This window comes from Amblyomma americanum, chromosome 7 (assembly GCF_052857255.1).
Source record: "Amblyomma americanum isolate KBUSLIRL-KWMA chromosome 7, ASM5285725v1, whole genome shotgun sequence".
Taxonomy (NCBI): Eukaryota; Metazoa; Arthropoda; class Arachnida; order Ixodida; family Ixodidae; genus Amblyomma; species Amblyomma americanum.
The window spans coordinates 63,661,834-63,686,762 of record NC_135503.1 but is presented as its reverse complement, the minus strand read 5'-3'; the positions used below and the strand labels follow the sequence as shown (position 1 = coordinate 63,686,762).

The window sequence follows — 24,929 nt, the reverse complement described above, 5'->3', positions numbered from 1 at the left end:
TTCTGACCGGTTGGCGGATTTGGCGCGAGAGCCGCAGAGCAGACTGCGCATGTCAGCCGGCTTTGTCTCGCTTCAGGTCGCCGGCGCTCACCGAAAAGATATCTAAAAGGACTCGTTGGTGAAATTAGGACCATTGATCAGCAACTCTAGCGCAATTCATTTAGCCCGGCAGCACCTCAAGGGACAAAAATGGCAGACAAGGACGCCGGTAAGCTGACAAAAGCGTAAATGTCGCGTGTTCGTGCTCGGGTGTCCAGCATGATAGAATGGCTGAACCGGGCGGTGTGTGCATTCGAAGCGAATTTACTTGTACGGATAAAATTGTTATCTGCGGACTGACGAGTTGGTATTAACTAGCATGCCATCGGTTTTTTCTCAGTTTGAAACCATACCACGAGCGTTGTTGAGCTTGGCCTGCGAGCATTAATTCGTTGCTCGGGCACAGACTGATTTGCGCGGTATCTGGAGTCGCTGAACGATATTTTACCGCCATGTTTTGAAGTCGCCGTGTGTTTGTTGGGTTTGGTTGTCGTCGATACTCGCGGAAGTGTTCACCGTAGTTTTCATTTGATTCGTTAACTAAACTCTCTTCTGGCTTGCCTCCGTGGCAGCGTAGTCGTGAGGTGAAGCAGTCGAAGCCACCGCGCCTTTTTTATTAAAAAAAAAAAAAAAAACCCTTGTTGACATGATTGAGTAGGCCTGGCCGTTTATTTCGGGATTGCAGCGGCCTATCAGACCGTAAAGAGTAGTTTGTAATTGTCCACCCTGATATCTTAGGAGCGGGACTTCTCCATGACCACCAATAAAAAAAAAAAAGACTTGGCTAGCGGGGAAGACAGCCACGACAGTTCTGTTTTTGTCAGAGCCAGTGAACACCTTATATTCGGGGAATGTTGCTCAATGTTGGTACAAGGGCTTATTTGGCAAGCTTAGAGTGGCGCATCATATGGTCTTTTGCCTAATCTAGGCTGAGAACTTGGTGAAGGGCCGTTTTAGTTGCTAAACTAGTTTGATGCCTCACCTTGTGCCATTACAGAGTAAACAGAGTTTGTTCATTTGTGCTTTGCTGCCGGTCCTTCTTTCCCCGCATTCAGTGGAAGAGAGGGTAATCAATGAAGAATACAAGATATGGAAGAAGAACACTCCTTTTCTCTATGACCTCGTAATGACTCACGCTCTGGAGTGGCCCAGCCTGACGGCCCAGTGGCTCCCAGACGTGACTCGGTAGGTGCCCTTTGCCTCGTATGGGTGACAGGGGGACGTATTCTTGCCCTTTTAGTTCTTCTCTTGCAGACTAAGTAGTTACTGTAATAATGGCCATGGTGTTCTTGATGCAGATATGCATACTGGGGCTTGTGCACCGTATTTTCACTCACTTTCATGTTGCCTTCATTTCAGGGCTCGCCTGATTAACAATAAAATGCACCCATGTCTCTATAAGTGCGCACTGTAGTACATGTGGCAATGTGTGGCATACAATGTGTACATCATCCATTGTGGTGGCTTGGTAGCTTTCATATTCCTCAGCCTAACCTCGGCCTCGTTGGCCACTTTTCGATAGAAGCGAAGTGCAGAACGTCGGAGGTTATATTACTCATGTCACCAGGTGACCTTGGAAGGAGTGAAAGAGCAAGAAGCAGTAGACGAAAAAAGTAGCCAATGTAAGGTAATCATCAAGAATGCTTTTCTGCAGTAGTCACACACAGGGTTTCTTGTGTACATGCTATTTGTTTTTATTGAGCATTGCTGGTTACTGTTGCTGATGGTGCAATCAGCTGTTAAACCTTGAGATTGTCCAATTGGCTGGGAACATTAATGATGCTGGAAGATGGAAGGTTGGTCAGTCTTTTCTTCTCTATTGCTGATTTGCTCATTTATTCACTACTGTATGCTATGGAACGGTTTCCTTATAAAGAAACGTGTGATGTTTCTGTAGGTTCAGAAGATGCGTGTTCATTGCTCATCACTCGATGCTCAGTTGTTCTTGATAGTCTAATTTCTGTTATAGCGTGAGCACTGAAAACTTTATGTTTTGTTGCATCAAGCTTGTTGTGCTACGTTTCCATTTCTCTTTTCCAGCCCTGAGGGAAGGGACTACAGCATTCACAGGCTAATCTTGGGGACACACACGTAAGGCTTCTTGTTTTATGTTGCAAAAGAATTCGGTCCTGGGAGCTAGCGCTGCTCAAATTGCAAATGATATGCATTTCGTGTACAACCTGTCATCTTTCCTCAGATCTGATGAACAGAACCACCTGCTCATAGCAAGCGTACAATTGCCAAGTGAAGATGCTCAATTTGATGCAACTCACTACGATAGCGAGAAAGGAGGTAAGACATCCCAGCACCACTGTTGCATTCCTGTAGCACAACTTCTTTGTCAAGTGGTATATTTAAGTGGCACTGCAGTTGACAGTAGCTGCGCTTACATGGCTGTGACAAGCGCATCGGTGTGGGTTCGCACAGCGCCGGCTGGGATAAGCGATTGAATCAGTAGCGAAGCGAGCTGCTTACATGGTGTTGATGTTAGAAAACTGGTCTCGCTGTGACTCTTCGCAGCCATATAAACCCCTTTAGTGTTGGGAATCCAAGGGAGCTGTGTTGCTGCTGGCAGTTATGATATTGTCCCTGATGCCATCAAGTTCACACCATTCATTTAACTAAAATAAGCAAGCAATATGTGTTTACCATTGGGCCATTGTGTCTTCAGAAAGCAAAGTTCTTTTTACCAAACCTGATTAATAGCTCTAGTGTTTTCCTTGTCTGGAGTACTGCACTCTAGCTAGTTAGTGATGATGATGATGATACTGGCTATCCCTTTGTATCGGGAGATCAACGGTACTAAAAACCGGATCAAGCCAAGAATGTAAAAAAATTAAAGAATAAAAACACCTAACACACGCTCATGGCACGTTCTGGTCCCCTGAGCCTTGTCGTGTGTGCCACCAATGTTCCAAACGTCGCTTGGTTCGCTCAACCAGCTTCCATTGCGGTGGCTCGTCGGGTCGGCGAAAACTGAGTGCCATCGCTAGTGTCCCGAGGCTGTTGGATCCGCTGATCGCGTTTGGTGGCATGGGGTCTACTGAGGAATTGTCCTGTGCATCCGAAGCCGACGGGTGTAGGCCTGCACATTCCAACACGATGTGCTCGATGGTCTCATCAGCGCCTCCGCAAAGTTCACACATCGTGCTCATACCCTCCGTGTACTTTGCTCGAAGACATCGGGTGCGAAGCACACCGCTCCTAGCTTCGCACAACAGTCCACTGCCCCGAGTGTTGTCATATAGGGGCTCTTTTTCGACCTTCGATTTCCCTTGTTGGTAAACGGCCAGGGTTGGCTTCTCGCGGGCCGTCTGCTGCCAACGATGCTGCTCCTCGCATCGCACTTGTTCTTGGATCTTTTGCCGTCCGTTGGGTTGGAAACTTGAAGTAAGTGGGGGGGGTTCCACTCCGTATTTATCCGCCAGACTCTTGGTGCGTCGGGCCCACTTGGTGTTGACACACTTCAGGTGGACATACTTGAACACTTCCCGCGCCCAGCGGCCGTCCTGCATTTCGCTTAGACGAAAAGGTTGTCTTCCAGTCGGCGATTGGGTCGAAAGCCATTTTGCAGCTCGCCCAAAATTTGAGCACCTTCCGGCCATCTCTGTATGCGAGCTCGCAGAATGTGGCAAAACAAACGATACAAAGCAGATGTTACCGCAATGGGTCTATAGCTTTTCAAGAGGGTCTTGTCTCCTCCTCTCTTTAGTACCAGCCGTATCCTTGAGCACCGCCACCCTGGCGGAACAGTGCCTGTGGTCATTACATCGTTCAAAGCGTCCCTGAGTTGTTCCCGTGTTCTTTTCTCCATCTTTTTTATTAGTAATGGAGGTATGCCATCCAGCCCTGCTGCCGAGTTTTCCGCCATGTGTCGCAGTGCTCGCTTCAGCTCCCCCTCTGTGACTGTGTCACATCCCGATCCGACATGTGGGCTTGCGGGTGGTAGTGCTGCACTATCCTGGCCTATCAGGGATTGGAACTGGTGGGCCATATGTGTTTCAATGTAGCCCAGGCAGGCTGCTTCCACGTACTCCTCCCCTGTGGTTGGTTCTCGCAGGGTCACCGAGTCAGCGTTAGCCACTGGCTGAAGTGTTTGGATATATCGCCAGAATTTCGCTGGGCCATCTCTGCCAGCTGATTTGATTTCATGGAGGAGCTTTCTGTTAACTGCCAGCATCTTCTGTTGTACCAAAGCGGCCATATGCTTTTCGCTTCAATGTATGCCTCCCACAGCCTATTTATTATTTCAGGTGCGCCCCGCGGTGTGGCATGTCGAAGCTCTCTACAAGCGACTTTACGTTGCTTTAGGGCATTGGACACCTCTTTGTCCCACCATGCTTTAGGTCTATGTCTTCTGGAGTACTTCTGAATTGGCCGGCTAGCTTTTACTGCAGTTATTGCCTTTTTTACCCAGAGTTCGAAGTCTTCATATGATTGCACATCTACACCTTCCGCCTCGCTCTCCAGCAGTGCCACAATGTCATCAATTTCTGTCGTCGTAAAATCATACCGATGTTCTGGGTGTACCCTGTCAACATGTGTATGACCCTCCCTTCCAAATGACAGCACAAAGCTGTTGTGGTCGCTTCCAATGCTTTGGGAGCCTTCTTCATCTATCACCATCTCTTGAAGCTGAGGTAGAAAGGCCTGTGTTATTAAGCAGTAGTGTATGTTGCTGGTCTTCTTGTGCATAGTCCAAGTTGTCTTCCCCCTACACTTGTCTGTGGTATTGACAACCACTAAGTCTTGTCTTTCGGACCAGTCCAGGAGTAGTCTGCCCATTCTGTCCGTCACACCATCTAGATCCTCGATGTGGGCATTGAAGTCCCCTACAATAATAACTGGCATATTGCTCATGGCAGCTATATCGGTCTCTAGGCACTTCAGAGTATCAGTGTTTTTCTGATACGCCCCCTGTCCTGTCCACAAGTAAACCAGGCCCAGTGCTGTCTTGCGGGCGCCCAAATTTCCTGTCAGCCACATGTGTTCCTGACATGTCCCTGGAATCCTCTCCCAATTGGAACCAACCCTGTATAGAAAGCCTAGGCCACCCCCCTTCCTTTCTCCATGTAGGCGGTTTAAGCCTTCCCATATATAGTCTTTGTTTTGTGGTGGGGTTTCTTCATTCCGTAGATGGGTTTCGACAAGACCTGCGACTGTGATTCCTTGCTTCTGTAGATTGTTGTAAAGTTCTTCCCACTTTTGTTCCCGTCGGCCCCCTTGCATGTTGAGGTAGAAAATCCTTTGTCTGTTTCTTATGCCTCTGCTCCGTCGTTGTCTTCTCTTTCTTCGTTGTGTGTGAAGTTTAGTAACATCACCTATATCCCCAACAGGCCCTACTCTTCCAACCATCACCCTTTCCCCCTGTTCACTGTGCTGCTCGACATTGTGTTCTTCTAGGGGTTGCCCCCCCCAGAACCTGTTCCTCCCTTTCAATCGGTTTTGTGAGCCCATCATCATTTGCAGCAGTGTCTGGCCCAGGGCCTCTATAAAGGGTGTTGCAGGGTGCGCTCCTGGGTTGGGCCCTCTTGTGCCTTTGTTGGAATGGTGGACTCCTAAAAAAGAGCAGGCTCTACGCCCGAGTCGCCGCCCAAGTTCATTTGCTGCACGCTCGGTGTACAACATGTCCTGTTGCTGCTCAACCGCCCATGTCGTTGGTATGAATTCCACTCGATGTCCAAGGTCCTTGCATGCGTTTTTTATTCCTTCATTCCACACTGCAAGCCCAGTAGGGGTGGTCGCCATCTGGGGGAGACCGTATACTATGAAGCGGTGCTGTGGAGCCCGCTGCAACCACGTAGCCAGGTGGCCTTTCACTATCTGAAAGGCATCCTCCGCTGGCCAATCCTCCTTTCTTGCATCATTTATCCCAGCATGTAGTACCATCAGGGCCTCCTGCGCCTGCCAGACATCCGCTGCATCATTGAGGGCCTCACAGGCCTCTTGGAGGGTTGCGTCTGCCTCTGTCCTGATGTGTACTCTCTTGTGCCAGTTTGAAGCCTGTAGTATAGCGGGCTTCATACGGTAGGCGTTGTGATCACCGTATAGGAAAACACTTCGGTCTTTCCTTTCCTGTCCATGTGGGCTCCCATGTTTCTCCCCTTTTTTTTGGCGTCTATACTTTGAGCCTCGTTCTTCAGGTGTTTGGTGGCGCTGCTGCTGAATATACTTTGCTGTTGTTTGGGTACCTCCTCCTATGACAGGCTGGGTAGTATCGGCTACGCTCTTGACCTCCTCCTCTTCACTTCCACTTGTGTTCTCTTTTCCACTTCTGCATGGCTCTGGTGCGGGCTGTCCTGGTATTTGCTCCTTTAGGGTGCCCACAGACTCCCCGGTCATTGGTTCAACGGCGGTTGGCTGCCGCACACGAGTTGTCCCCGAACACAGCTCGCTCACTGCTCATAACAGTGTTGCTAGGCACATGCAGCAGCCAGCAACAATATTGTAGTTCAGTCCTACCTTTATCTGATTCAGTGCTTCATTAATTGTGCTTGCATTACTTCACATGCTCTAATTTCTTTTTCTTGTCCAACAGAGTTTGGTGGTTTTGGATCGGTCAGTGGGAAGATTGATATTGAAATCAAGATCAACCACGAGGGGGAAGTCAACCGAGCGCGCTTCATGCCGCAGAACCCGTGCATCATCGCCACGAAGACCCCCTCGAGCGATGTGTTAATCTTCGACTACACTAAGCACCCCTCGAAGCCTGGTGGGTACTTCACAGACCTTTTTTTTCTTCTTTTTCGTTCTTTGGGAAAATTGTTTGCTCTCATTTTGTGTCGCTAGAATTGAACTTATATCACTTAGCCACTCAGTTTATGGAATCATAGTCAATACGTCAGCATGTGAATTGTGTCCCACCTCATGGCCAGCGTTGAACATGAACTTCACAAGATTGCAGGTTCAGTCAGTTATTTGAGAAAAAGGGCAGATTTTGAGTAGGAAAGGCGCGACTCGTCCTCTGGTCTCTTTTCCCATTTTATGCACTTTGACTCAAAAAGGAAACTCTACTAATGTCGAGCTCATGTAAACATGCAAATTGTCTGCATGAGTTCATTAAAAGGAGTAAAAATTATGTTTGCATTAATGGCTGTCACCATTGACAAAAAGTTTTCCACGTGCACAAAAGTACTGGTTACTGGTATTTTACTATTGTCATTTAGACTACCATTCAGAGTAAGTCATCTTCTAGCTCTCAGAAATTCTCATTAGGAGCGGATTTCTTGTTTTGACGGTTAGGCCAGTGCACTTTTCCTCTTTGCGCCTTACTATTTAGATGTGTCATCTTTATCTTACTTTCACCCCCTTAGGCAGTTTAACATAGCATATGCAAGCTTGCATTACTAAGCTAGCATTTTATGGGACGTGACACTGTTTGTCACACCCACACTTTTAGTTCAGTGTACGCAAACTGAGAAGGAATGATAACTTCAGCCTAGTGGTGCCATCTGGTTGTTAGAACATTAATCATTTTTTTCAACTAACAGACTCTCTTTTTTAGGCATAGGTGCGGCAGAATCTCCTCTCGTAATCGAAAATAAAGCAGGTTTATCACTCATGCGCTTTGTTATGGTCGATATAAGTCTAAGTGAAAGCTCGATGCCCTATTTATGGCCAGTGAACATACTGAAAAACGCATTAACAACGATGAATTGACTGCGAAGCGAGGGGTTATTTTAGCGTACGCAAGAGCCACGCACACTAAACCTAGGGAAATAGCATGTAAAAGCGAGCATACATAAAAGCTCAGTTTGAAGTAGTGTTTGGTGCATGTGCTTTATGAAGCACGCTTTTTTTTAGCATACACCATCCCTTAGCGTATGTCTGTGTATGCTATACTAAACCTGCCTGTTATCACTAATTTACTGTCTTTCCCAGATCCCGCCGGTGAATGTAGTCCTGATCTCAGACTTCGCGGTCATCAGAAGGAAGGGTAAGCTCAGATCAAATTGCTGTGTAGATTGTTAGGCTAACTGCTGTCCAGTAGTCAGCCACTGTCTGTCTACCACTGATGTCTACAGCAGCGTACTATTTCTATTCGTGCATACGTTCTCCGCATCAAAAATTCATGGCACGGAGACCGAATAAGTAGTGCCAACTTCTTGGGCCCTTATGCTATGTACTTTGCAGTGCCTACCTGACCCTCTTTGTTGCATTGTTGTAGATACGGTCTTTCTTGGAACCCTAATCTCAACGGCCACCTCCTAAGTGCCTCAGATGACCACGTAAGTTTTCCTTGTGATTGTTGGCACTTAGGTTTATCCAGCTGTGCACTAACTGCTTTCATTGCACATATAATGTGACATGCTGTGCTTTTTTTCTATATAGTTCTGCTAACTTTTTCTCTTTGCAGACCATTTGTCTCTGGGACATCAATGCTACGCCAAAAGAGAATAAAGTGGTTGACGCTAAAACCATCTTCACTGGACACACCGCCGTTGTTGAAGTGAGTGGTCCATAGCTAGGTTTCTCTCTTGGTATGGAATGTCTTAATGACTGCACCCTAATGGATATTTCTCTCTCTCTCTCACTCGTTTCTATCTCAGGATGTAGCATGGCACCTTCTCCACGAGAGCCTTTTTGGGTCTGTAGCTGATGACCAGAAACTGATGATGTGAGTGCTTTTGGTTGCTCCACATGTTCTGTGGTGCTGGATAGGCTGTCTTATGTTGCTTCACAAACACAGTTGGGCAACAGTAGGAGGCGTCTTGCTTGGGGGCAAAAAAATAAGTTGCTGATAACTCTAGCAGGCCCTCAGTTATAGAAGAAAAGGAAGGAAGTGGGCCTGGAAAGGTGATGGGTTGCTGCTGATTGTATGAATTTGCTGCTATTACATGGAGCAGAAATAACGGTGGCTTAACCTTTTGCAACCAGAAACATTTACTTTCCTGCTGGTTGTTCTGGTCAGAGCCTGCTTAGCTGTGATCGTGCGAAGGAAATTCACTCCTACAAAACCACTATCAAATGAGCAGAGACAGCCTATCTTTTGCAGTATTTTTTTTATTCTTTGAAACTGTGTAAAACGTTGGTATACAGTAGAAGCTCGATTGTACAACTTTCATGGGACCGCGTGAAGCCGTCGTATAATCGAAAATCTCGTACAAGTGATGCATTCACGTAATAAATGCGTCCGCAACTCTGGCTTTCAAAGTAATTAAGTTCTGTTCCTTGTCCGTTATAAAAGCGCCTGTTTTCGTTCGAGAATTAGTTCTGAGACCATTTGCAGCCAGGCTTCTCGGTGTCAGAGGCGGCTTTAGATAAAGCGCACAAGTGCTCTCATTCCTGAGCATTTAGTACGCATCACGTCCGCCTAGAAAACTATCATTTGGATGACGCGCCGGAAATATGGCTGCTGAGACTCTTCGAAGACATTTTTGTGGCGCGCAATACGACCATGCCAGCAACATGTCTTTCTGTTCAAACTTCCTCTTGAACCGCTGTCACTTTGCGGCAGCAAGCAACAGTGTCTGTACTAGGAATTTGCATCATAAAGGAATTAAATACACGATGTTTGCCAGCGGCACACATCTCCAGCGATATGCAGCCTCCGGGCAACAGGGCACCACTCGCTCCTGGCTTGCTCAGGCCTAGCGTGCTTCACGCTGAAGCCGCAGCGGCAAAACGCTTTCAAACTGGCTGCCGGTGAGCATAAAAATAGACTTTTAGTATAGCGTATGAGCACTTACATACATTATGCACTATCATTTGGCGGGAAGCTACAGTGGAAATTGCATAAGCATTTTTAGTTTATCATATGCCAACCCAAACGCAACGCTAGTGCAGGCTGCAGTGGCACCATCTGGTGTTATGTGGAAATATTTGGGACACATTTTCCACAATTAGCCAAGGTCATCCAAGTTGTATCGCTTAGATAGCCAGTTCCATGGCCAGTTAGGTCGAGCCAGGGCCTAATTTTCTCTTAGGTAACTGAATCGGGCAAGGCTTTTAATAACATCATGTTGACTTCTTTCAGACCATTCTGCCTACTGCCGAAATGACTACATTTGGCAAGGCTATGACCACCTTGGCGTAAAAATCCAAATCAAGGCAATCCACAGTCGGTGGTGTTAGGGCTAAGAACGGCGGAATCGTTACACAATCGAAAATAGTGCGAGTTTATTCCTCATTCGTTCTGTTGTCGGTGAGAGGAGGCAAAGTGAGTGTCATGTGTACCATTTATAGGCAATGAATATACCTAAATGCCCAGTAACATTGACGAATTCTCCCCGAAGCAGGTGAGGTGGGCGCCGCCATGTTGACATCGCTATTTTTGCTAGCGCAAGCAAGATCACACGCGCTAAGTTCGAAAAACAGCGTGCGTAGCGCGAGCGTACGTAAAACCTTGACGTGAAATAGCGTTTCGTGCATACGCAGTACGGAGGACGCTCTATTTTATATCGTTTGCTGTGCCTTTGCATATGTATGCATACGTTCTACCAAAAGTCTCTAATGTCTAATCTTGTTACCTCCTCTACAAGGACTTTATTCTGGTATGAACGTAGTGCTCCTCAAACTTCTTGTGTTTAGCGCAAGTAAGTGCGCATATGATTATATGGTACATAGACAGCGTAGATTTATACTCTTTTCCAACCATATCAGTGTATGCCATGAGCAGATGACGAGGCATGGAGGAAGACATTTATGTGCTCTCCTGATTGGCTGAGGAGGTCTCTACCTTCCATAGTGCTGCAACGAACTTATGAGATGGAGTATTGTGACGTCTTTACCAAAAAGAACAGGTCACCACTATTTTGAAGTGGATGGTAGTGTAGCGGAGCCTCTAGGACCTGAACCCAAAAACCTGTGGTAATGCCTGCATTTCATTTGAGTCTTTTCTAACTTGCACATGGTTGGTTTTCATTGAGAGTGGTCTCGGCGAGAGCAGTCGTTGGAAAGCCAGTTGTCCTAGATATGCGGTTGATGTTGCTGCTAATGAACCTCAATGCTTTCAAACTGCTTCATTCTCTGGATACTAACATGAATTAAGTAGTTTCAGAGTGTCCCTGAAGCAGCGTGACAAATGAAAATTTGTAATGTAGTATCTTAATTGGAGCTACGAATTGCGCGAGTTTTCAGTGACTGTAAGCTAAGTACTAGTACATGCGGTGTCTAAGACCCTTGTTTTTTCCAGCTGGGACACCCGCTCCAACAACACCAACAAGCCAAGCCATACAGTGGATGCCCACACAGCAGAGGTGAACTGCCTCTCGTTCAACCCCTACAGCGAGTTCATCCTGGCCACGGGCTCAGCCGACAAGGTAAGCGCATCTCTCTTCCTTGGACGCATGGAATGATAGGGACGCCAGACTCCAGCATGGAATGAGTCTAGATTAGTAGATTATCTCTCAAGGCATATAGTGACCTGGAAAGCCTGGGATTGTCAGGGAAATTTTGCACACCTTGAGAAACCGGGAATCGTCGGGGATACCGTCAAAAAGTTGGCAAAGTCGAGGCATAACTGGCTGATGTTAACATGGTGGTTTGCTGTGAATTACGACGGTACAGCGAGTGCCCAGCTTGCTATTCATGCATATTGTCACGTCCTTTTTTCTCGCTTGCATGAAAACCATTTGCATCAAAACCTGTGTTATCAAATTCATTATTCCAGAAGCTTGGCTCTGTGTTCTGTGCTAAACTGGAATGCCGTGCAGACAAACAAATACAGGCTAGTTGTTCTGTAGTTAAAGCTGCAATGACAAGGTCATCAAAATCATGTGCTAGTCCCACGGCAATGCTGCTGGAGGCATCTGAGTGAGAATGGGGTGTTTTGTTGAAAGCTTGAAAGAATTCATGTTTAGTCAGTCTTTTGCTCATTGCTGTGTTATGTGGAAATGCACTTCTCTTCTTATTTAAACTGTCTGTTTTGGTTGGTGAACTGCTTGGGCATATTCGATAGTTTTTATTATTCTTACCTGCTTCAAAATCGAAAATTTGATATTCGTGCACACTATCAGATGCTGAGAAGAAAAAGAGAGTAGCCACCCTTATGAAAGAGCTGGAAGCGAAGCAACGGTTTCTTCACAAGTTAGATAAAATGTGTTCTACTTCCAGGAAAAATCAGCTCTCTTAAACTGGAAAAGCAGCTGTTTTCATTGCGGCATTTGCAATTTCCGTAAATAGTTATTTTTAATGCTGTGAATGGACCATGTATACTGTTCAGTATCATGGCCATTCCATTTTTCAGTTTCTGTAGTGGTTTTTCAGTTTCTTTAGTGGTCAGGGAATTATGTATAGCCAAGGAAAACGTGCAAAAGTCATGGAACATGGAGAGTACAGTTGCCAACCAATTTTTAGGAAAGGCAACGACGCTCATCAAGACCAAGAGAGGTAGCCCACAGGAGCCTTCGAATGCATGCCCCCCCCCCCACTGCTCGCCTCCCCCTCACTATGGGTTTTCCCATTTTCCTGCGAATTCCCACGTCCAGTATTCGATGCAATCGCGCACGCATTTCGTAGGCCATGTCGATGGGTGCCCAAGTCTGCCCCCTGCATGCAAGAGTTTGGGCTTTCCCTCATAGGCTGAGAATGTGTCCGTTTCGTTTCTTCGCCGCCAGCCACTCCTGTCAGCCAGACAAGCCACAGATCTTTTTGAAGGTGCCTTGCCGCTCTGGCATCAATACGCGCTTTCGTCGGCGTGGTATTTTTCCGTCCTTCCATCTCGCCAAAACTCCGCACTCATCACGTGCTGTTGGTGTGGCAAGACCTCATGTGTGACGCCACGGCTGAAGAAGCGCCGGTGGTGTCGCACACCGAGAGAAGCAGCTGAGACCCTTACCATTGTATAGTAGTTCTGCTTCCGGCACTCCCAATATTACAGTAAAAGCTCATAATGCGAACCCCATTAATTAAAAAAATGAATAATTCAAGCTGCCTCATGGTCCTGGTCAGTGCCCAAGTAAGTCTATGGCGTCGCACGCTCGCTGATTTGAACGTTTCGGGCCTCGCACCGGTTAATCTGAACAGGCTCCTGAAGGGTGGTCGTTTCCAGCTATGATCACAGTAATAAGCTGTTGGCCAGATAGCCCTACTCAAATCTAGAATTCTTGCTATAGAGTCGCTCATGCACCTCTGACGCTCTCACAATTGGCAGGCGTGGTGACGAGCGAACGGCCCTGTCTACAAGAAGTCGCACCGCATAGTTTTGACTTTGCTTATCTGAGCTTCTCGTCAGCCCGCATCAGCCAGCCAACTGAGCCCAGCTGCGCGCTGTTTCGGGCGTTGATTGGAGCGTCCCTTTAGTCTTTTCTAACCTCATTTTTTTCTCGCTACTTTGGCGCCACTGAGCATTTTCGTCCACATGGTTCTTCCGTTGTTCCAGCGCCAAAACTGCTCACTCACAAGTGCCGTTCGCAGTTTGTGCAGTGAATCCACTTGTGAGGTGTGTGAAGCAGTAGCAGTGGAGCTCCACTGCTGAAAATAGTTAATAGAGAGAGATAGTATGCCGCGATCCGTTGCTGTGATTCCACACACAGATTGGTCATAACGCGGTAGGCGAGCATGCAGCTGGCTGGGCACATGGCGCCCTCAAGGCGATCTGCGCATGCATAGTAGCACCTCACGGATTCGGATCACGCTGTTCTGTAACTGTTGTGCCGTTCTCATCTCAAAGCAAGCAGCCATTGCCGCCCAGTCTTTCACCAAATAAATGTGGCGTGATGCCAAGTGGTTCTTGTTAGTTTTTTTTTTTCGGAGTCATTCGATAATTCGAACTTTCGGATAATTTGAACATTTTTTCCAGTCCCTTGAAGTTCGAATTTGATGGAACTGTGAAAAATAGCCATTGTCACACTTCTTATATCTTAATATGATATTGCCTTGGTGTTCATGAAGTAAATTTTATTTTTACGCAAACAGTTTTTGGGAGACCATTCAATAACTTGACATTTGGATATTTTTTCCGCTCCCATGAAGTCCGAATTAACAAGGTTTTACTGTGTTTTCATGTGGCCAGCTTGTCAGTATGGAGAACATTTTGGCCATCTTTACGTGCTTTTACTACTGAATGACCAGTGTGGAAATAGGAATCAAGCATACAGGGGAACAAAAGAAAACTTATTCACATGCCTTTAGTCAAAGGATAGTTCTACCTGAGGTAACAGGCTAATGGACGCTGTTCTCTGGTAGTGAACAGCAAGGAGCACTGATGTAAGTTGGACTTGCCATCCCATGCAAAGATGAATCTGAATACAAAGGAATGCTCTTTGCATTGGTCAGAAGTCAGTAGAATCCCGGTGAATGTTTTCTGAGGGATTGACAACATTTGTGCAAACTTTGATACCAAGCACAGCTTGGGCTATGGAGGCGTGGATGGTTAACACTAGCAATAAGTGGTAGTATTGCATGGAGGAACTTCTTCATCCGAGAAATAATTTTGCGGTTATCTTTAGGTTGTTGTAGTTGCGAAGTGGTGCACCCTTGTTGAACCCACTGCTTTTGCCGTTTTGCTGTATACTGCAAGAAATGAAGGCTTGCGCACTTTTTCTTTTTTTTTTTTAAGGCTGTTCCTACCTTTCACTTTGACAAAGCATTTACCATTTATCCAACATAGATCTTGCTTGGCCTCCTGACAGCTGCTCTTATCCTGATGTAGTGCCTTTCTGGTCAGCTGCCTTTGGCCCTCATAACATGCTCCCATATGTGGGTGCCAAAGTGACGTTTTGTTCCTCTTTTGATTACAAGCGGGGGTCCTCTAGGGTAAAGAAGTGGATTCCAGGAGAAGGCAAACATAGCAAGGGCAGTAAAAAGTTAGTGGGCGAAACAGATTAGGAAGTTTGTGGAGATGAGGTGGGCACAGCTCGTGCAGGATTAGGTTAATTAGAGAGCGGTGGGAGAGGCCTTTGTCCTGCCATGGACATGGGTTGCTGCTGATGATTGCTCCTTTTTTATTATTGTTCTTTGCAGACAGTTGCACTCTGGGACCTGCGCAACCTAAAGCTGAAGCTGCACTCGTTCGAGTCACACAAAGACGAGATTTTCCAGGTCCAGTGGTCGCCTCACAACGAGACAATACTAGCCTCGAGCGGCACCGATCGCCGCCTCCACGTCTGGGACCTCAGCAAGATCGGTGAAGAGCAGTCGGCTGAAGACGCTGAGGACGGTCCACCGGAGCTCCTGGTGAGGAGGCCGCTGCTTTACAGTGGTGGCTGCACAGGGTGCTTTCTGTGAGGGATGGGTGTTGTTGGCGTTGTAAGAGTTCACTTTAAGACGAATGTAGTGGTCTGTTCTCAAGAGAAAAGTGTACAGCAGCAGTATCTTACCAGTACTCACCTACGGGGCAGAAACGTGGAGGCTAACGAAAAGGGTACAGCTTAATTTAAGGACAGCGCAGCGAGCTGTTGGAAGAAAAATTATAGGTGCAATGTTAAGAGACCGGAAGCGGACAGAGTGGGTGAAGGAACAAACGCAGGTTAATGACATCCTAGTTGAAATAAAGACGAAGAGATGGGCTTGGGCAGGGCATGTATTGCGAAGGCAAGATAACCATTGGTCCTTAAGTGTAATGGAGTGGATTACAAGAGAAGGCAAGCGTAGCAGGGGGCGGCAGAAAGTTAGGTGGGCGGACGAGATTAAGAAGTTTGGGGAGATACAGTGACTGCAGCTGGCAAAGGACGGACAGGGTTAATTGGAGAGACATGGGAGAATGGGAGAAGCCTTTGCCCTGCAGTGGGTGTAGTCAGGCTGATGATGGTGAGTGGCCTGTTCAGCTTGGAGACCATCAACTGAGTTTTAAGAACTGAAATTTTTTTGACATAACATAAAGCTTTGTGTCCGAAGTGATTGATTTTGCAACAGTTTGAGTAGAAACACCGTAGAAGATTTTTACTAGAAATTTTTCAGCAAATGGAAGCGCTTATTTTTATGTATCCTGGTGCGGGAAGCCGTGATGAGGGAGCACGACATTGATTGAAATAAAAGCATGACGCCGTTCATTTAATCTCTACTACATCATTCATCACACCTTCACCCATCATTGATGCCCTGGGGCAATAAGTTTCGCTTTAAAAAAATTTTGAAAAAGCATGATGCCATAAATAAAGGCAATACATATGGTATATCAGGGATACTATATAGTAGTTGTAATTTTATGTTTGCTCTACGGCTCTACAAAGTAGCATTTGGCTATTCTGCACGCTTGTTCGAAATGATTTTTTTTATTAATTTTTTTACTTTCAACTGTGCACTTGGCACTGAAGGGCAAGTCTATAGTTGATGGAAGGGCCGCTGTGCCAGTCGTGGCGGCCTTGCCACTTGGAACGGCAGCACTTCCGAGGAGTGTCGCTAGCTGACGGAAGAGCCGACGCCGATCATGCTTAGTTTCTCTTTGGCTGTTTGACGCATTTGACAACTACCAGCCTCGTTTTACCAGTTTTTAATGTAGTGCTTCGTCAATCATCATTTGTGCTCTGGGTCCGGTAAGCATCCGGTGCTTGTTCGCAGCTACATTCAAGATGGCTGTCATTCTTTATGCCAAAGAAATTAAATGCGCGCCGGGCCGCAGGTTCGATGTCTCGGGGCGGTTAATAAAGGCAGGTGTGGCGGGTGCAGAGAAGCAAAATTTTCAACTGTTCCACGCGATTTCGTGGTGCTGTTTGCAAAGTGTGGGGTTTCGCAGGACGACGATGTGCTGTGGTCGTTTATGAAGTGTGGGATTTTGCTAAACGACGACATTGGAATGACGTGCTGCACCACAGTAGCAATGACGACGGCAGCCCTAGGAGAGACGGTGGTGCAAGTGTGGACGAATAGTCCTGTGGCTAATACAGTCGAACACGGATATATCGAACCCACATATATCGAATTATTGTCTGTATCGAACTCGTCAATTATCCCCTTGAAAATTCTGTGTAAAAGTATAGAAATTCGTACGTTTATATCGAACGATATTTTTATCCGCCATTGGATATATAGAACGCCGCGCGATCTCGGCACTCGCTGCACCCGCGAGCTCCGCGCCTCCCTTGAAAGGCTCGGAAAATGTGAGAGCGAGGGGGAGGGAGGCTCGGACTGTACTCCCGCTGTGCACGCTCTGCGACTTGCGGAGCAGCTTTCTTTTTTCTCTCTCCCAATGTCTCTCATCCTTCCCCGGCGCCGGCGGCCTCCTCCTTTTGCCTTTTTTTTTTTCTTGTTGCTTTTTCACGAGTTTTGCTCAGCCAACCACAGCTCGTGCCTTTCGTACGTCGCTGTCGCCCTCAGAGGTCGCTGTCGCCATCGCGAGCGCTTTGTTGGCGGAAGCTGCGCACGTGAATTCTTGTGTTTTGTGCGCGTTCTTGTGTTTCGTGTTCAATATTGTTTTGCGTGCGTCTCACGACACGTGTGTGACTGGATCGTGGTGAGCTGACGCGGAAGCAATGGCCGCAGCAAGCACAAGCAGCGTCAAGAAGCGCAAGAACCTGGACTTTGCGACAAAGCTGAAAGCCATTCAGCGTGTTGAGGCAGGCGAGAAAAGTGCGACGGTGGCAGACGACTTCGGGATTCCTTGGAGCACCCTAAGCACCTTGTTAAAAAACAAGGCGGACATAAAGTCGAAAGCGGCGGAGCAACGAACGTCGGGAGCTTGTCGTGTGCGCACTCCTGCCCACGAGAAAGTTGAAAAGGCTCTCTATGCGTGGTTTTTAGAGGTGCGGGCTAAGAACATTCCGGTGGATGGCCCAATGCTAATGGCTAAAGCCAAATGGTTTGCCGCTGCACTCGGTGATGACAACTTCGCCGACAACACAGGGTGGCTGCAGAGGTTTAAGAACCGCCATAAGATAGTTGGCAAAACCATTTCTGGGGAAAGCGGAGCCGTCATCAGCCAGGATATCCAGCAGTGGATTTCGAAGGAATGGCCGGAAATTTGCGCGAAGTTTTCACCCGCGCAAATCTTCAACGCCGACGAGACCGGGTTGTTTTGGCAGATGCTGCCCAGCAAGACGCTCGACGTCCGGGGCAGCACGTGTCACGGGGGCAAGATGAGCAAAGTCCGCGTGAGCGTTCTGCTCGCTGCCAACATGGATGGCTCTCAAAAGCTCCAGCCCTTTGTGATCGGCAAAGCAAGGGCACCGCGCTGCTTCAAAAACTGTAAGCAGCTCCCCGTTCGCTACGCCTTCAATAAGAAGGCGTGGATGACGCGTCAGCTGTTTACAGAATGGCTGCAAGCGTGGGACGCTGAACTGGGCAAGTCGGGGCGTCACGCTTGCCTTCTCGTCGATAATTGCTCGGCCCATCACACCACCTGCGAGCTCGAAAACATCGCGCTCAAGTTTCTGCCGGCGAACACGACAGCGAAGTTGCAGCCGCTCGACCAGGGCATCATTAAGTCGTTCAAAGTCGGCTACAGGAGGCAACTCATTGATAGGCTTTTGGTGAACCTCCGCATGGGCACCGAGCTTAAGGTTGACCTGCTGGGGGCCATTCAAATGATGACGGGCGCCTGGAGAGACGTGAAGCAGGATACCGTGGCCAACTGCTTCCGGAAGGCAGGCCTCGTGACGGCCAAACTTCCCGAAACCTGCGAAGACGGCGACGGCGACAACGAGCGCATGGACGACGCGTTTCGCGAGTTGTCGTCCCTTTTCCCGGCTGCCGTTCCAGCCGAAGTGTCTGCTGACGATTTTGTGAACGTTGACAGCAATGTTCAGGCTGTTGCGAGCCTCGCCGACGAGGACATTGTAGCTGCAGTCGCAGGGACCCAGGCCGACAGCTCGAGTGGTGACGAAGATCCTGCGGACGAGGGGGCGGCTACACGCTCGTACTCCACCGCTGAAGTGGCGGCCGCGTTCAGCTTGATTCGCCGTTGTTGCGGCGACATGGAAGGAACCGGGCTTTCGCACCTGAACAGCCTCGATAAGATCGAGGTTGGAGTCTTTAATTTCATTTGCAAGGCGAAGAAGCAGACGAACATAAGCGATTTTTTTTCACGCAAATAAAGCATTACGTTGCGTCGTGTGTGCGGAAATAGTTGTCATTCTTGAATGCTCCGATCGGTAGGTCATCGTCCGCCACAGGTAAAGTCTCTGGGCCTGTATTTTTTTATATCGAATTTTTAATATATCGAATTAATTCGCGATCCCCTTCGAGTTCGATATATCCGTGTTCGACTGTACATTTTTATTTTGGAATGTGCCCATGGGCATGCCCTGCTTTTGATATTCTTTTTTTCTTGCTGACACGGGATATTGGGGGATCAACTTCCATTCGAGTCTACTTACAATAGTGTAAATATGATACCCAACATGTCCATATATTCGAGAGCATATACAGGCATTATTAATCAGCCAACATGCTGCGAAAATAACTTGAGAAGCAGCTGCTGGGAAACCCATTGGGTGCCCCAAAGCAAAAGTAGTTTTAGAAATTTTGCAAAATGCCTGCAGTCCACAAATAACTCTTTAGCTATCTTTGACATTTGCTGTTTTGTCTTGGAAGAGACTTCCAAAATGTTTGCTAAGGGCTCCTCACAAGTCCATAATTCTGAAAAAAGCTTTTGTGTGTTGTCAGAATACACCTAATTTGCGTGGTACTTTCATGGTTTCTTGCAAATAGTCTGCTTTGCCTTACTGGAAAAATAGGATGTATACAAACTGCTTTATCTGGGCTTTTATGGCATTGTAAGAGTGTGTTAGCCAGTGTGCACAGGTTGAGTGGTTCGTGGTAAATGTTTATTTTTAATACGAAAGCATTACTAGTCCCATTAAGAGAAAAGCCCGCAGTGTGTGTGTGTACTCACAGATGGTACACAAAATACCAGAGATGGCTAGAAAAATAGGGTGACACGTCATCAAGCGGCAATATGATGCACACAGCAAGCCAAGCACCGCCACTTCAGACAATCCTATACATGTTGTTTATCTGTATATACTCGCTACTGGCCTACCTCCAGTGGTGCCAGTTTTCTCGACATTCATACCAAAATTGTGACTCAGCTGTTTGTCGTACAGCGTTCCGGGTGATGTCGTACGATTCCTTGTTGCATAGTCGGATACAGCTAAAGTCTGCAGTGAAGCTCCGCCCACATTCACTACCACCACACAATTTCCTCCACAACAAAAATAGTTTGTTGTTAAAACATTTCTACTAATCACAAGAAAAAATTATAAGCTCTAGAATTTTGATACCTGGCTTGTTCAATATATTCAAACATTAAAAAGTTGATTTCATTTATTATTGCGATTTGCCACCAGAGTAATACAGTACGCCGCGGACCGTGGCCCAGTGTTAGTAACTTGTTTTTTTATGTTGTATCCCACTGTAGCTTACATTTGCTGGTCAAGTTGAGGCCTAGCTTGCGACAGGGATTCGATCCAACGACCTATGCCCCTTCAATTAGCCTTCCCAGACTTCCAGATCAGAATTGGGATGCAACCATTCATTGTACGGTGCTCCAAGCGGCGTGATACAGGCACGCAAGCACATAAACTCATAGAAAAGAGATTTAATGCATGCACAAACCTAGCGCATAAATAATGCACCCAGGAAAAGTATGCTTTATTTAAGGTTGGTATATGGGGTTCAGTGGCGCAAAAGCAACCAAGACTATGATGCGCCACACAGTAATGCTTTCGCATTCCCACACGTAAGCAGTCTTAAGTGTGTGTGCTGAATTTTTTCGCTGTTGTTTCAAAGGGTATCCACCGTGTGCTGTAACCTAAGAGGCTAAGACTGCTTGGTTCACACGCTGGGTAGTGGAGATGTCAATCAAGTGGGCTACGCAGAACCTTTTCTTTCTGCTTCCTAACGATATGAAGCAAAGTTTTGCAGAGTTTGACCAACTTCGCTTGCTTAGTCATCTGTGAGGATAAATTTATACTCCATTGTGTATTTGTTTTTTTTTTTCAGAACTAACTTTTGCAATATGAATTTCAATTTAAGTCCTTTCAGGGGTGTGCAAGTATCAGATTTTGGATTGCTAGTCGAATGTGAATATTAGTTTGCATTAGATTAATGATAGCTTAAATTACAAATTTTTTGCAAGTGCTTTTTCAAAAAACACAGCCATAAAAGCAGGAACAAAAGCTGCCATTTACAATATTTTTTTTTCAAGTCTTTCCAGTTGATTAAGCCTTGACCTAGGTAGCAACTTTCAGGTCAGCTTTGCATTATTTTGGCAGGCCGAAGATTTCATACTAATAAAATACCTGGCTCTGTGAATAAACATCACACAGCTCATTTTATTGCGGAAGTCGTTTGGTGAAGTGAAAATGGTGTCTGGAGTTACTTATTGAATCATGAGTTCTAATGGGTTTCGGCACAGGTTTCATGCGCAAAGCACTAAGGGCACTCTCCTGCAAAGTGCTTATACTTGTGGACAACACCTGTGTTGCTGTGCCTTTCGTGACCATTGTTTTTGACTGGAACTTCTCTTTTTATAGGTGTGCACATGCACTCTTAGCTGGTCCTGTAGCCATTACTGATCACTGGCTGTGCCTCACTTGTGCTTGCAGTTCATTCACGGAGGCCACACGGCCAAGATTTCAGACTTCTCCTGGAATCCCAATGAGCCGTGGGTCATCTGCTCTGTGTCGGAAGATAACATCATGCAAGTTTGGCAAATGGTAAGATGCCCCCCCCCCCCCCCCCCCCCCCCCCCCCCCTTGTTTTAATGCATTGCAGTCATGGAGGGAATGGAGGCAACTATAGTTGCGCCCTTTATGGAGTGTGTAAGAGTGCACATGCATTTACGAAAAAGCCACGATTCATCTCTGGTGTGCAGTTAGACGTATTGCAGATTCACGAAAAAACACGCGATGGCTGCTGGAATTCTGAACCTGGGAGAGTTGTGGAGATGTTAAAACTGCACCTGCAGCCAGTATTAGGTGTTATTACTATGCAGGACGCTGATTGTAATATGGGGTGACTACAAAAATTCATCAAAAAGTTTGGATATTTTTGTGCAAGTACAACAGCATGCTTGAGGAGCAGATAAAACTGTAGATGACTGACTTATTTTTCACAAGCTCGTTTTTCGGTGCTTCTGCTGAAGTTGCAGCTCAAGAATATTTTTCGAACAGAGGTTGCTGTAAACTCTTCATAAACTCGTAAACTCACTTTGTTCACAGGGGAAATAGGGAATCTGGCTCACAAAAAGCCGCCAAGATAATGTATAAATGTATGTAAGGGCCACACCCATCGTATATGGTCCGCAACCTTTTTTTTTTTTGGAAGGAAATATTTAAAAAATTATCTGTGTAAGGGTGGCACCCAAACTTTCCAGGACACATGCGGGAATAGCCTTCGCTGTGGCCTCTTCAATCAACTCCGGCTCCAAACAATGGTGCGCTTAATCGTGGTGGTGATGCATGCACACAGCAGCTTCCAGGTGCCGCCCACGGATGGCGTCCGAGGCTGTGGCTCATCATCTGTCAAAGGCACGGGAGTCGTGGCAGCGTGTTAGCTGACCGTAGTTGTGGCTTTCGTGTGCTACCGCTGAGCGTTGCAGTTTTAGCGCAATGGGCAAGCGCCTTAATAGCTACACAACTGAGAGTTTGCTGTTGAACACGGCAAGTGTGCGGCGGGCAGGAAATTCGACGTGGCCGAGAAGTGCGTCCGACGATAATGCAACCAAAAGGGTGCATTGGGGAACAGAAGCTGCAAAAAGTGCGCTTTCTGAGGCAAGCTGCGCAAGTTCCCCGAATTGGAAGGAAAGCTGCTCTGCTAAGTGATGGAAGCACGGAACAACGGCTATGCATTGACAGAGGATATGCTGCGCGGCTTCTTGTGGGATGAGCGTGCACCTGAGCACAGCACCAGCTCGGAGTTGGAATACTCCAATACTCCGCGAGTGACGATTGAGCGTAGAATAAATGCCACTCATTCCCTGATTGGGGTGTTTTTACTTTTACAAAAAATATTTTTTCGTACATTGCATGTGTGGGCTGCACCCCCCAAAATTAGCCCTTAAATCTGGAAAAAAAGTGCGGCCCTTACGCGCTTTTTTACGGCACCGGACAACTTTCGTGCCAGTCAGTTTTCCAGAGCCTTCACAAAGTGGCTATAGGCATGACATGATAACATGTTTCTTTTGTGCAGTTGTTGAAATTCTGCAAATTATTTGCAGAACCATTTTGTCGCATGCTACATGCATTTTGCGATCCAGGCGGCCATTGCACCTGAGTTGCTTTTGGGACGTGAACCCCACAAACCATAACCCATCATTGCTGCACTAGTTCCAGAATGCGGAACTCTGTTTTGGTGTATAGCGGTTTATATTGTGCCCTCTGGTGGGAAAGAAATGTTACACCAGTTAGTAATCCTTCTATAGTTGCATGTAGTCGTGGACCGATTTTTCAGACATTCCATTCCATTCATTTTATTTGTTCACCATATATGCAGTACACCAAAATCTGTTTGGCCTATAGCAGAAACTTGTTGCGGCCCATAGTCAAACATACTTGGCAGCAAAAAATCATACAAACACAAAAGGGAAAGGATTTGGAACTATGCATGTCACTATACATTATCAAGAAAAAATCTTTTCACAAAATAATCAAAGTTTCTGGATACTTTGACGTCAAATGGAATAGTATTCCATATGTGTGCACCATAAAACTGCATGCATGTCGCTGTCACCGATCCCCACAATGACTGCATAGCCACAACTGAAGTCTCAGACGTGTGGCAACTCACTGTTAAACTTTTTAGAACTTATTCATGCGTATTAAAATAATATTTGCAGGTTATGTGTGACTAAGTAAGTATTCCCGTAGCATGTGGGGCACAAGCATGTGTGCCAAAACTAAATTTCTTTCCTTTCTGCATAGCTGAGACCGTGTGCAGGGGAACAAGGTGAATCTCTTCGAACTGAGGACCGTGCACTTGTGACAAAGTACTTCGTATAGTTTTTGCTGTTTCATCATGATGCCAATATTAACTGTCTTTTGCCAAAGTTGTGAAGTGAAAACAGCTTGGTTGCTCCATCACATGTCCTATCTCTGCGTTAGGGTGTGTTCAGTACACAAGCTCGCTGTGGTCCGAACGGAGTCTCCGGCGTGGCAGTGAACAAAGCATATTTTAACTATCCACCAAACCAAAGTCGTGTCTTCACGCTTCAACCCTCCCTTGTTGCCCGCTACTCTACCCTCCGCCCTTCCCCCAGATTTAGTCTGGATCAAACCCTGGTTAGAAGGTGCAAGATAACTATAACCATTTTTTCTCTTTTGCATCAGGTCAATGTGTTGTCGGGCTGCTCAGCTTTTTGAAGATTTGAGCAATACTGTTAGAGTCCGAAGAACTATAGCATTACTCTGTCCTTCTTTCAATACTTCCTGCTGCAGGCCAGGTTAACTGTGCAGTTGTATTTTTTTTGTCGAGCGCCAAATGCAAAAATTGCTGACCTCAGCAAAATGTTTCTGGTGATTTCATGTTTGCTTTATGTCCCTGTAATTGCTTTGTGCCAACATCTTGTCCTTGTCATCACAGGCAGAGAACATCTACAATGATGAAGAGCAGGAGACCCCTGCCACTGAGCTGGAAGCATCGGCATCTTAGGATGGCTGCAGCAAACAGCACTGGCCAGCTAGACCAGTGTTTCTGCTACCATCAGTGTTTATCTCTAAAACTCATAATCATGCCCCACACTGTTATTCAAGTCTATCTTCTTGTGCAGAAAGTTGCACATTTATAAAAGCAACTTTTGATTTGATGCATGGTCTCCCTGTCATTCTTTCTTTTTGCCATTGTGCTGTCTTTTCCTCCCCCCCCCCCCCCCCCCCCCCTTTTTCTTCCCTCTGGACATTGAATTGTTTGGAGACTGGCTCTTCAAGGTCATGAGGTACCAAATTTGGCAGGGTATTCTTCTGGTCGCACGACTCTTTTCTTTTAGCGTAATCCGTTTTAAACGAAGCGAATTTTATTTATGGCTTCTTTTGTATGTGGCTGCATTTAAGTCTGAATAAAATTTGTATCTGGAA

At 46.6% G+C, this 24,929-nt stretch overlaps 1 protein-coding gene across 1 annotated transcript; it reads left to right on the top strand.

The window, feature by feature from the left end:
* Positions 1-45: 45 nt before the first annotated feature.
* On the top strand, positions 46-24,929 carry Caf1-55 (chromatin assembly factor 1 p55 subunit). The gene is made up of 13 exons (XM_077632414.1): positions 46-208; positions 1,095-1,224; positions 2,080-2,130; positions 2,237-2,331; positions 6,578-6,751; positions 7,921-7,975; positions 8,207-8,267; positions 8,396-8,488; positions 8,589-8,656; positions 11,174-11,300; positions 14,944-15,156; positions 21,465-21,575; positions 24,439-24,929. The coding sequence occupies exons 1-13, from the start codon at positions 190-192 to the stop codon at positions 24,505-24,507; spliced, it is 1,266 nt and encodes a 421-aa protein (XP_077488540.1). The 5' UTR covers positions 46-189; the 3' UTR covers positions 24,508-24,929.